General features: G+C 60.4%; 1 protein-coding gene across 9 annotated transcripts in view; it reads left to right on the top strand.

The window, feature by feature from the left end:
- The window catches only part of NFATC1 (nuclear factor of activated T cells 1), a 96,231-nt gene that overhangs the window by 4,979 nt on the left and 79,043 nt on the right, over positions 1–12,209 (top strand). For all 9 annotated transcript variants that reach the window (XM_072816447.1, XM_072816722.1, XM_072816583.1 and 6 more), the window contains exon 2: positions 8,142–9,234. In XM_072816447.1, the coding sequence (XP_072672548.1) occupies positions 8,142–9,234 (1,093 nt within the window). The remainder of the gene's footprint in view (positions 1–8,141; positions 9,235–12,209) is intronic.

Here is a 12,209-nt window from a genome sequence, read left to right as displayed (position 1 = left end):
AGGGACCCCGGGGGTACAGGACTGGGGGGGTGCAGGGGCTCGGGGAGGGGTACAAGGCCAAGAGCACAGTTCTGAGGTGCAGGGTTGGGGGGTACAGAGGAGGAGTGTTGGATTGGGGTGCAGGACCCCCAGGGGTAGAGTCAGGGGATGTAGAGGCCTGGGGTGTAGAGCTCCAGGGGTACAGGGTATGGGGTACAGGGCCCCAGAGGATACATGACCAAGAGTATGGTTCGGAGGTGTGTTGTCAGGGTGCAGAGGGGTGGGGGGTGTTAGGTTGGGGTGCAGGGGCCTGGGGCATAGGATCAGGGATGCAGCCCACCCTCAAGAGCGCAAGGGGTCTGGGCCTGGGGTGGGCAGGAACCAGAGTGAAGTCAGAGGGGCTGGCGTGGAGGCGGGGGAGAGGGGGGCAGTGCCCCTGCTGACAGGGGTGCAGGGTAGGGAGCAGGGGTGGGGGTGGCCAGGGCTCAGGGGTGGGGTGTGTGGAGCGCCCCCTGTGGCAGGGCAGGGGGGGGGGGCGGGCTGGAGTGGCAGTGTGCTGCTTACGCCTGGCCACAGGAGTGTCCAAGGCCTGGGACTTGGCGGCCACAGCGGGACAGGTGGTGCTCAGCCGGCTGTGGCCAGAGGGCAGGGGCCAGGCCCCCCCAGACCTCCACTCCGCCCACCCCCTCCCAGACTCCCAGACGTAGCCCTCGGGGCGCACAGCCTTCTCTTTCATTTTCTCTTCTGTGCAAAAAGGTTTCCGTTAAACAAACAACTGTGGAAACCTTCAGCCCGCAGGAGTGGGTGCTCCCGCGTGGGGCTATGGCTCCTGGGGCACCGGCTGGCGGGCTGGGGGGGGCAGGGACCCCGCTGCAGGGCGCCCGGCCCCCACCCCGTCCTGCCCACGTGGCGCGCAGGGAGGAAGCTGACCGCAGCACACTTGGCACGCACGCGACCGCGTCTGTGATGATTGTATAATATTTTCCATGTCACTCACCACCCCTCTTTTAAAAACTGTAACGTCCTGTTCATTTTTAAAAAATAAACGTTCCAACCAGGCAGAGGCTGCCTGCACTCTGTTCTCTGTACCCCATCTTCGTCTTCTGGGGGGGTCCCCAGCCTCTGCGGTTGGCGGGAGCCCCGGTGATCGCTGGAAGGGGTCGGGAGCAGTGCTCTCTGAGGCCTTCTGGGCTCTCGCTTGGGTCCGGCCACCTGTGGTGCTGCTGGGGAGCCGGCCCTCACATCCTCATCCCTCGGGTTCCATCCATGAGCGGGTCTTTGAGGAGAGGCACGGGGCGAACATGGGGGCCGCGCGGCCGTGAAGGCCGGTCCTGGACGCTCGGGGCCTCGGCCATTTCCGGTCCTTGGGTGCTGCCCTGCTGGAAGGGGCTTCTGCGGCTGGGGTGCCCAGATCCGGGAGGGCCTCACCACCGCCATGTACCCCCCGAATTCAGCTCCAGTAACGTCCTGAGGGCTGCATGGGTGCCCCAGCCCTGCCCCCAGAGGCACACGGCCCCAGACAGCCTCCTGCAGGAAGGCCTCCAGACTGCGCACCTGGGCCTCCGCCCGTACCAGGCTTGGGGGGAAGGGAGGCTACTGGCAGCGTGGAGGAGGATGAGCAGAGAGGGGGCTCTTTCCCGAGTCTTGTGCTAGAAGTGGCTAGAAAACATTCCTTTTTTAACATATTTTTGTGAGAGGTATTCGTGTTTTATTAAGATTATCTTTGAGAAGTGGTTTTAGGCTCGAGAGAGTCGAGAGGAAGATAGGCGAACTCCCCGAGACCCCCTGCCCTGTCCCTAACACCTGCGCAGGGTAAGGCACCTGTTCCTGCCCGACTCGTCTTTATCACCCACAGGCCATGGTGCACATTCGGGCTCGCCCAGGGCCGCCCGCGCATGCTGCGGGATTGCACACGTGTATGGTCGCATGCCCGTCCCTGGGTCACACGGGGTCTGCGTGCTGCCCTGGACCCTCCGTGACCCCCACCCCCCGTCCTCCTCACCCTGCCAGCTCCAGCCACCCCAGGTCTGCACCATCTCCACAGTTCTGCCTTTCCCAGAACGTCCTGGGGTCAGGGTCACCTTCCTCTTGGCCACGTGCCCTCAGGATCCCTCCGCATCACCTCAGGGCCCGTGGGCTTCCTGCTGAGGGCTGACTGTGTCCCTGGGGCGGACGGACCGGGTTTATGGACCTGCCATCTGCTGGGGGCACCTGTGGTTGCTGCCAGGTTTTGACGAGGAGCGAAGCCCCCTGTTCGTGTTCGTAGTGTTTGTAACCGCGTCGTGTCACTAGATATGAGGTGATCTGTTGGGTTCTCCAGCCTTTCAGGGGATGGAAAGGGCTTCACGTTGTTTCTGGAACGAGCCTGGGTATGAACAAGTGACCGAGTGCCTGTGAGTTGGGCCGGGAGGCAGGGTAACAGCCTCATACGTGGTGGCGCAGGGATGCGGACCGACCCCCGCCCACAGCCTGCGAGCTCCCGGGCTCCGCAGCGCCCACCCGCTTGGGGACTGGAGGTCCCTCTTCCCTGAGGGCCCGCCGGGCGTGGTGCTGACCGTGCTTCACGCACAACTGGCCGGCCGCAGGGCTGGACACGAGGTTGTGTGGGGTCCCGCGGCCTCCTTGTGTCCCCAAGGCCGTGGGCCCGTCCCCGAGCCGCGAGCAGGCACCCGGAAGCCGTCCCGGGGCTCTCAGGAAATAGCCGCCTGCGGTGGTGGCCGGGAGGCGGGCGTGGCCCCGCTTCCCACAGGCTGGGGCTCCGGCTCCTCGGCTCCTCGGCTCCTGGCTCGGCTGTCTGCTCTGCTGTCGTCGCCCTGGCAACTCGGAGGAAGTTGGCGGGGCCTCAGGTGGGAGCTGGACGCCGGGGCTGGACGTCGGGGCCGCAGGCAGCACCTCAGGGCCACAAGAAAGGGCTCGTCTCTGGAGGGACTTTGTCCACGCTCAGCACTGGGACGGTGACAGGGGAACCAGGGTGTCCGGGCAGGAGCTCAGGGGCCGCGCTCGGCCTGCGGGGCCTCCGTCCTCTGCGGTTTGTCCCAGGGTTCCAGGCCTGTTCCACCTGGCGGTTATTGTCCCAGGACGCATTAGTCCTGTGTCCTCGTCTGAGTGACACGGTCGCTGAAGACACGCAGATGTTTAATTCCTTAAAAAAATGAGGGTGGCGGCCTGAGGTGACAAATCGTGTGCAGGGGCCGTGGGGACACCCCCAGGGGTGGTGGGAGTGGGTGCCATGGGGACACCCCGAGGGCACCAGGCTGGACCCAGGGCCCTACGAGAGGTAGGTGTGCCTGTTTGTGGGCCGGGCAGTGGGGGTGCTGCCGAGAGGGGCCGTTCTCAGGCCGCAGGTTTCTTGTCCAACGCAGGTCGATGGGCAGCCCCAGCCCCGTGGACTGAGCGCCCCTGGGTGCTGCGCATATACGGCGCCCGCAGCGAGCTCCAGGCCTGGAGTGTGTTTCAAGTTGTGGTTTTGTTTTGTTTCCACTCCCTGGGAAATGACCATCCCACTGCCTGGTGGCTCTCGGTGCCCCCGGCAAGGATGGACCGGCTGTCGTGGCTCCTGGGCTTCAATGTCCAGCTTTGTGTCTGTGGTTCGAGGCCAGCACGTGCCCCAGAGGAGAGGCTGGGTGGGACCGGCTCAGTGGGTGGACCCGAAGGGAGCTCACCTGGTGCACCTGCTGGTATGAGTGGAACAGTGTGGGGAGGCCCAGGCACTGTCAGTGCCAGGAGAAAGGATGCGGGTATACCTTCTCCTAGTTGATGAGAAATGACAAAATTGGTTCTGAAATAAATTTTCTGAGAACGAGATGAAACCCTTGTGCCAAGTGTGCTGTGAATTAGCCCAAGGGATGCCAAGGGGTAGCGGCCTAGGTGCTACCTGCATCCTGTGTCCCCGAAGTGCCCATCCTCGTGGCCCCAGGCGCCTTGCCCGGGTAGACATCTGGGAACCAAGACATGCAGGTTGTGTTTTCAGGGGGATGAACAGGATTTAGTATCGTCCATGCAGGAAACCTTTGGAGTAATGCTCGCCGAGGTCAGGGCGGTTTCTCTTGTACTCGCCTCTCAGGGACAGTCCTCGGCCCTCAGCCCTCGGCCTGGCAAGCAGCCGTCCCGAGGAGCGTGACCCTCATGGACGCTGAGTGTTTTCCAGCTCCTGGTAGGATGGAAGTCAGCCGGAGCATCTCAGGACTGTTAGGGAAGGTACCGGAAATCAAATCATTCCATGTGAGTGTGGTGCTTCCCATAGTGAAAGGTTTTGGATTTGAAAACAGTTTAGGTGGTTAATGAAACCAAACCAGTTGCGGGGGGGGGGGGGAGTGGAAGGAGCCCTCCCCCTGCCCCCTCCCATAGCGCCCAGGCCCAGGGCCGAGCTGGGATGTCCCCGTGCACGTGTGTTTGTTCTAGAACATGGACCTTTATCACTCGACAGCCCCCGTCGTTTGTAGTGAAGTTCAGGCATTTAAGGCTTTCAGTTTGTAATTTGTTTAATTAAGGAAAAGTCATGCTTTAGGTGGGTTTTTTGTTTTTAAATAGAAGCTTTATGTTTTTTTTTTTTCTTGTCTCCTGGAATCGTGATTATTGACAGACTGGTTTATGTCAGGGCCGTGTCAGGATCCTCTGGGTGTCAGAGCCCTTCTTCTCATGCACCCTGCCTCTTCCAGACCCCAGGTCAGACCTGCCTCAGTCTGCCAGTCCCCCAGGCCCCCCCCCACCAGCCTCAGCGCCCTGAGCAGTCAGCCTCAGGTCGGGGCACCCGGAGCGTGGCGGGGGGGCGGGGGAAGGGGAGAGGCCCCCAGACCTACCTCATTGACTCTGCGAGGATTTGTTTTCCAAATCTTGAGATTACCTTCCTGCCAACAATCGTTACTGGACCCATGGGGTCAGCTCGCGCTCTCCCTCTCTCTCACGCTCTTGCTATCTCTCTCTCTCTCCTGATTATCAGTTCTTCAACCAGCTCCCACTCCCAGCGCAGGGCTCAAACTCCCGACCCCGAGATCAAGAGCTGCAGGCTCTTCTGACAGAGCAAGCCAGGTGCCCCATCTCTTAAAACAAGTTGTAGACACCTGTGATACCAACTGGGCCGGGACACAGGGGTGGCCCAGGGACGTCCTGGACTCCTCGCAGGCAGGGCCTGTGACACGCTCTAACCCTTGTGATGGTGCCTGACATTCCTGTCAACCTTGACTGCGAGCTTTCATGCCACAGGTGATTTCTGTCTGAGAGGGAAGCTTGCTGCTGGCGAGAGGCTAGGTCATGTGCGTCTCTCTGTGTGCTCCGCCCCGGAGCATGTTCCCCACCAGCATGGGCCAGGCCCAGGGCCCTCATGCATCTGGGAGCGTTTGGCCCGGTTGTCCCTGTGGTGAGGACGTCGCCACCTCCAGGTCGGGCCTGGGGGGCAGTTAGGCCTGAGCCCACAGGTCGGCCACTCGCTTCCTTGCTTCCTCATGGCTGCTTGGAGACACGCTCAGAGAAAGGACCACCCCTGGTGTCCGTGGCACAGGGTTCTTGGGGCACTGGCATGTCCACCCCCAGAGCCTAGGCAGAGCTGAGATGCGGGAGGTGGCACCCTGCTCCTTTCTCGGGGGCCCCAGAAAGTGCCCACCTGGATCAACGAGGGGCCAGCAGGGGGGTGATGGGTGCGTGGGGTGCGGACATGGAACCGGGGGGAGGGGGCAGCAACGACCCGGGGTCATGGATGCATAGGTGGAGCTGGAGATGGCCAGAGGGTGTGTGCAGCCTGTGCAGGTGCTTGGGCAGCGCGTGTCCTGGGTGCCACAGCACAGGGGGAGGCGGAGTCCACCGCCGGCGGTGAACCAGAAGCTGGGGTGGAGGGGGGCCCCCCACTCTTTACACTGTGTGATTGTGTGACACAGTACATTTATGGGTTGAAGTCTAAGTGTGAAGATTGTGCCCACCTAAGCGTGCAAAACGAACTCTGTCAGTCATTTGACGGTGATGGTCGTTGTGCGCAGATGGGTACAGTGCGCACTCACCGACTCGCTCCCTGCGCTGGTCGAACAGGTCTACCTCCGCAGGTGTGTCATGGCCCCGTCCCGACATGTGTGCTTGTACACGTGTGTCTCATGCATGTGGGGGCACATGGAGACGTGTCATGTACATGTGCAGAAGTATGAATAATACAGGCAAAGTACCGTGCGTGTGGCTAAAGCGAGCCATCTGTTGAGGCAACTCTCAGACGGATCACGGGGGATGGTGATGAGCACTCACTCCCCTGTAGCTCCTGACGGATCCTGTGTGCCCCTCAGCCCTCTCCACCCTGCGGATCGCTTGGGGCACTCGCCTCCCCCCGCAGGCCTGGCCCCCACTGCCCCCTGGGTCCCCGTGGACCACTTCTGCTGGGGCACCTGTGCAGCAGCTTGGCAGGTCCAGCTGTGGGAGATGTGCCTTGGGAGGGGGGGCCCTGGGACCCGCAGCCCCCGCACTGCCTCTTCTGAGGATCCCTGACCTCCTCTGGGAACTTCCTTTTCTGGGTTTTTCACTCCTTGTTTGATTTTTACAAAGATTATAGCTTTAAACTTTTGGTTGCAGTTGTGTATTGAGGGTGTTGGTGAGCATGTAAGGGTGCGAAGAGGTGGTGGTAAGCGCCGGCAAGCATGGGAGGGGGTCCCAGGGGCAGGTCCCCCTGGGCCCAGCACCACCTCCTGTCCCAGGGAAATGGAAACAGGGGTGGGGGGGTGGGGGAGGGTGCTGGGCCTTCCCAGCTCCTCACTGCACTCCATGGGAGCAGGTGGGCGGTGCTGACAGGACACGGGCCACGGGCCCCTGGGTGCATGAGCTGTAGGCTCATGCAGGCACAGCCATCCTGACGCAGCCCTTCCTGGGCAGGGCTCCCCAGGCCATCTGGTACTGGAGCCAAGCATCTGGAAGGCTGATGCCCTCGGCGGGGGTGGGGGTGGGGGGCTGTGCGCTCTTTGCAGCACCTGGGGGGCCTGGAGGAGCAGAGGCCATCCAGGGAGCACTCAGGTCTGGGGGCCCCCAAGCAGTAAAAACAGGGACTTGGTGATTCCAAGGACAGAGAGCCTGCACGACCAGGGAGTGGTCGAATGGCTCTTGGAAATAACGGCGGGCAGAGACCCCCTGTATTTGGGGTGCTCAGCCCCTTTCTGTCCCCAAACATAGTGGAGTGTGAGCCCATACTTGGGGACCCTCATTGCCCAGCAGTGCTGGCGCGGGCAGGTTCCTGCCCAGAAGGGCAGCAGTGTCATGGGACTGGGGCCTCCCGCAGCGCACTAAACCAGGCCCGGTGTATGGTTTCCAGGCATGCACTTCCATTATTTAGAGACCTCGGAAGACTCCTCCCAGTGCACGGCACTGACGTACCAAGGTGTTATTAGGTGTCTTTTCAAATAGGAAATCTAGAAATGTGGCTTTTCTGGTAAAAATTCTAATTATGGCAGTAATGATTTTTTTTTAAACATACCTTATAGAGGTTATAATTAGCATGTAACGATTCTTAAATCTTGCTGTGCATTGATGTTCTAGGCTTTTTTTTTTTTTTTTTTTTTGAAACTGGGATCACTAGGCCATGAACTAGCATCAGAATTTACATGAGAGCGACCCCAAAACCTGTGCTTCTATCTGGTCCTTGAGGTGTTTTCTTTGTAGCAAGTGGTTAAGGCACCTTGTCAGTGATGAGGTTATTAAATCTCTTTAAATGTCCGGGTTCCTGTAGCTGGAACTCACCCATCCCTCTACCCGTCCACCCCTCCACCCACCCACTCACCCGTCTATCCACCCACGGGCCCATCCATCCGTCTGTCCACCTATTTGTCAGGCACAGGCTTAGGCTCTGAAGACAGCCATGAAGGCAAGTACACTAAGGCAGGCAAAGTTAGTTTATCCTGGTCAGAGATGGTGGATGTCAGTGATGCTACATGTTGAAGAAGAGATAACCCAGGGAGGATAACACCGGCTGCGGCTGGGGACTGAGATCTGGGCAGGCAGTCTTTGAGTAGAGGGAGGTCGGTGGGAGCCCGCGGCGGCGTGGGGGCGATGGGAGCCCGAGCACCAGCAGCAGGGGAGGGAGGGTGGACCAGGACAAGCTGGGACCCGCTGGCCTGTCGGTGCCGCTGGGCTCATGGAGCAGTGCGTGTCCTTTTTGGTGACTGGCCCCTCACGCCATCTTCCCTTCTGCCCGTTTGCAGAGCACTACAGTTATGCACCGTCGAGCATCAGCTCTGTTCTGCCTCCTGGCCCGGCTCACCCATCACTGCCAGCTCCGTGCCACGACCTGCAGACCTCGGGCCCGGGCATGCCAGCTCCTGCGGCCAGCCAGCCCCCGGGCTATGGTGGGGCTGTGGACACCGGGCCCTCCAGCTACTTCCTGTCCTCCGGCCACATCCGGCCCAATGGGGCCCCTGCCCTGGAGAGTCCTCGCATCGAGATCACCTCGTACCTGGGCATGCACCACAGTAACAGCCAGTTCTTCCACGACGTGGAGGTGGAAGACGTCCTTCCCAGCTCCAAGCGGCCCTCCTCCACAGCCACCCTGAACCTGCCCAACCTGGAGGCCTACCGGGACCCCTCGTGCCTCAGCCCGGCCAGCAGCCTGTCCTCACGCAGCTGCAACTCAGAGGCCTCATCCTATGAGTCTAACTTCTCCTACCCCTACGCGTCCCCACAGACGTCCCCATGGCAGTCGCCCTGTGTGTCCCCCAAGACCACGGACCCTGAGGAGGCTTTCCCCCGGGGCCTGGGGGCCTGCGGCCTGCTCAGCTCCCCCAGACACTCGCCCTCCACCTCGCCCCGCACCAGCATCACGGAGGAGAGCTGGTTGGGGGCCCGCACGTCCCGGCCCTCGTCCCCCTGCAACAAGAGGAAGTACGGCCTCAACGGCCGGCAGCTGTCCTGCTCCCCACACCACTCACCCACGCCGTCCCCGCACAGCTCACCACGGGTCAGCATCACTGATGACACCTGGCTGGGCAACAGCACGCAGTACACCAGCTCGGCCATCGTGGCTGCCATCAACGCCCTCACCACCGACAACAGCCTGGAGCTGGACGGCGTCCCTGTGAAGGCACGCAAGACCGCCCCAGACCACTGCCCCTCCGTGGCCCTCAAAGTGGAGCCAGCTGGTGAGGATCTGGGGACCACGCCGCCCACAGCCGAGTTCCTGCCCGAAGAGTTCACATCTTTCCAACATATCCGCAAGGGTGCCTTCTGTGACCAGTACCTGTCGGTGCCGCAGCACCCATACCAGTGGGCCAGGCCCAGGTCCCCAACGTCATTTGCCAGGTGAGCAGGGACGGAGCTTGCAGGGGGCCGCAGGGGGTGGAGGTCCCCACCAGGCTGCCAGGGGGGCCGCGTCGTTCTGGGGCCCCTGCCACCTGTGCGTGCTCAGGGCATCGCATCCCCTGGCTTTCGGGGCATCCTTCCCTCTGCCATCGTGTTGCGGCGTCCCCTCCTCGTGTGTGTGTCCAAACCTGCTGTCTCTGAGGACACCCTGAAGACCTGGTGTTCACCAGTAATGCCCTTGCAGGTCCTGTGTCCTAACTAGGCCATGTTCTCAGTGCTGGGGGAGGACTCCAGTGCGTGGATGAGGGGGGAACCCGTTGGCCCCTAATGAGGGCTCACATGCACATGCACGCAGGCTTCTGTTTTGTTTGTTTGTTTTTTAACAAAACCAAATGCCCCTCCTCCTGTGTTTGCCTCCACCGCTCAACTGCTTCCTTTGTCCCGCCTAATTGCTGCCACCAGCACACATGCAGATGGGGCCTCTGCTCAGCAATTCCCCTGGAGCGCAAACCCGGTCCCCGTGGGCAGCCCTGCCCGCGATCGCAGCACAACACGGCCACCTGGTCCCTGGGGATGGCACGCGCTCCCCGCTGGCTGACGATGGAGGGCTCATGCGGGCCCCGAGCGCCAGGCTCGGGTTGTTGTTTCTTTCCGGCGGAGTATGGCTGCTGCCCCTCCACCGGGTGCACTTATCCAGCCTACTGTTTTTATTTTTAACTAAACAGCTTTCCCAACAGGTGGGCCTCTAATGACCCCTGGCACAGGCTTTCTGCTCCAGGATTTTTATCAGGCATGAAAATGTGCCTCCCGTGGCAGGGTGCAGCCATGGCGTGTCGGCTGTGCCCCCCTCCCCCGGGACGCACACGCAGCTGCACACATGCTTCTGTGTGCTGTCGAGTGTCGTGGACTCGGCATTTGATTTCCCGGCCCTTTTTGTTGGTGGTGCCAATGGAAGCAGCTCCAGGAAATCAGCCCCACCGGTTCCCACTCAGGCACTCCCTACACCGTGTGCTGGGCTCCGCTCTGAGCTAGGGCATGCGATGCGGGGGCAGCAGCGGGGGTGGGAGGTGGTAGTTGAGTTGTAGTTTTGGGCAAAGCCAACTAAACCTTGTGAGAGTTTGTGGCAAAAAAAAAAAAAAAAAACACGTGAATCTGAGCAGTGGGCCGGTGAAGCCCCCTTTCTGGCAGAACAACATGTGTACTCAGAGCCACTTAAAAAAAAAACAAGCAGCACTGATTTTTCTTGACCTGTGTTAAGATGTGTCCACATCCCTGTCCCAACATCGACTTTCCATACTCAGCTCCGGAAGCTACTGTGCTCAGAGTTATCATCAAAACAAGTGTGTCTCACCATCTGGCTCTAATTCATAAACGGGAACTTAAAAACCCATTTGGAGGCATTTAAAAAACTTAAAGATTTGTTTATGCCCTTATACTGTCTTTATAATTTTTTTAAAGATTTCATTTATTTATTAGAGCGAGAGAATAAGCAGGCAAACAGAAGGAGGGGCAGAGGGAGAGGGAGAAGCAGACCCCCCGCTGGGCAGGGAGCTCGTCCTGAGACTCGATCCCAGGACCCTGAAGTCATGACCTGAGCTGAAGGCTCCACTGACGGAGCCACCCAGGCACCCCCTCTCTTAATAATTTTCAAGTAAAAGTAAGAATATTCCTAAAGTAACTAACTACCTGACGCACACAGGCTGACGCAGTGCCGGTTATGACTGCCGGCGTTTTCATGGCCCATGAGGGCCGTGGTCACCCATACCAGGACCCCCTGGACTCCGGGGTCAAGACACAGGTTGTAAGGTGACCGTGGCCTGGGGAAAGTGTGACCGTGCCGGTCGCCCTGGGTGTTGGTCCACACTCGGGCTGCGTCGTGATGCCACAGGCCGGGCCGTTGTGGACACCAGTTTCCCACGGGCAGAGGTCATGGCGCTGGTGGGTTGGCCCCTTCCAAGGCCTGTCCCCGGGGCTTAGGGATGGCTGCTGTGTTTCTTCTCTGCTGCATCCGTGTCCAGAAGTCCCCTGCTGACAAGGACACTGTTACTGGGCCAGGGCCCACCTGGTGACCTCGCTCTAACTCGACCCGGCATCCACATACAGTCGCATTCGGAGGTCCCAGGTTTGAGACTCCAACCCTTGAATTTTGGCGACTCAGTTCAGCCCAAACCCCCAGCTTTGCATCCGCCAAGACGGCAGGATGCTTTCACAGCAGCCCCAGTACCACCTCCTCTGAGAGGCTCGCAGGGCGCCTGTGGGAACTCGGGTTCCCCTGGTGGTCCCAGGCCCTGGGTGCAGACCACAGGCGCCTGACTCCGCTCAGGGCTTTGGCAGCCGTTGCCTGGTCCTGGGGTCTCCCCGCGAGCTCCTGGGGGTCCGACATTCCTGTGCGCTCAGTGAACAAACAAAGCCCTAGGGCCCCCCGCTGCCTCGGGGGTTGGACGCTGACCTTTCCCCCTGTTTCGGTTCCACACAAAATGTGTTTCCTGGTCCCTCGTGCCAGCGCCGCGCGGTCCTGTGTGCTGGTGCCCAGGGCAGCAGGGGCCCCGTGGGAGGGGCTGCCCCACCAGGCTTCCTGCCCCGTCCCGCCAGTGCCTGGGGCATCAGCAGGGTCTCCGGGTGCAGCCCCAGGGCCGGGTTTTTAACACCCTCTAAAACTGGGTGGAGACTTTGTCACAAACCTGCTGTTCCTGTCACTGGATGCACTTTGACATCCGTCCTACCGGGAAAAGGAGATGATTTTTAATGACAGTGTGCAGCGCTAGCCTTTCCCAGAACTTGGGGTGCTGTGGGGTCTTTTCCCTTTGGGGTCTTTTTGTCCACATGGCCTCACGGTGACCCCTCTGTGCAGGGCGTCCTATGGCCTGCAGCAATCAGAGAGGAAAGGTCACCCTTGCTGCAGCTAAAGACATAATGACAGCATTTGATAGGACTTCATAGTTCTATAGTTCAAATTTGTTTTAGAATTTAACAGG

The sequence above is a fragment of the Canis lupus genome, chromosome 1 (assembly GCF_048164855.1).
Source record: "Canis lupus baileyi chromosome 1, mCanLup2.hap1, whole genome shotgun sequence".
NCBI classification, from domain to species: Eukaryota; Metazoa; Chordata; class Mammalia; order Carnivora; family Canidae; genus Canis; species Canis lupus.
The sequence above is the reverse complement of the archived record's forward strand: the minus strand, read 5'-3'. Positions and strand labels throughout refer to the sequence as shown.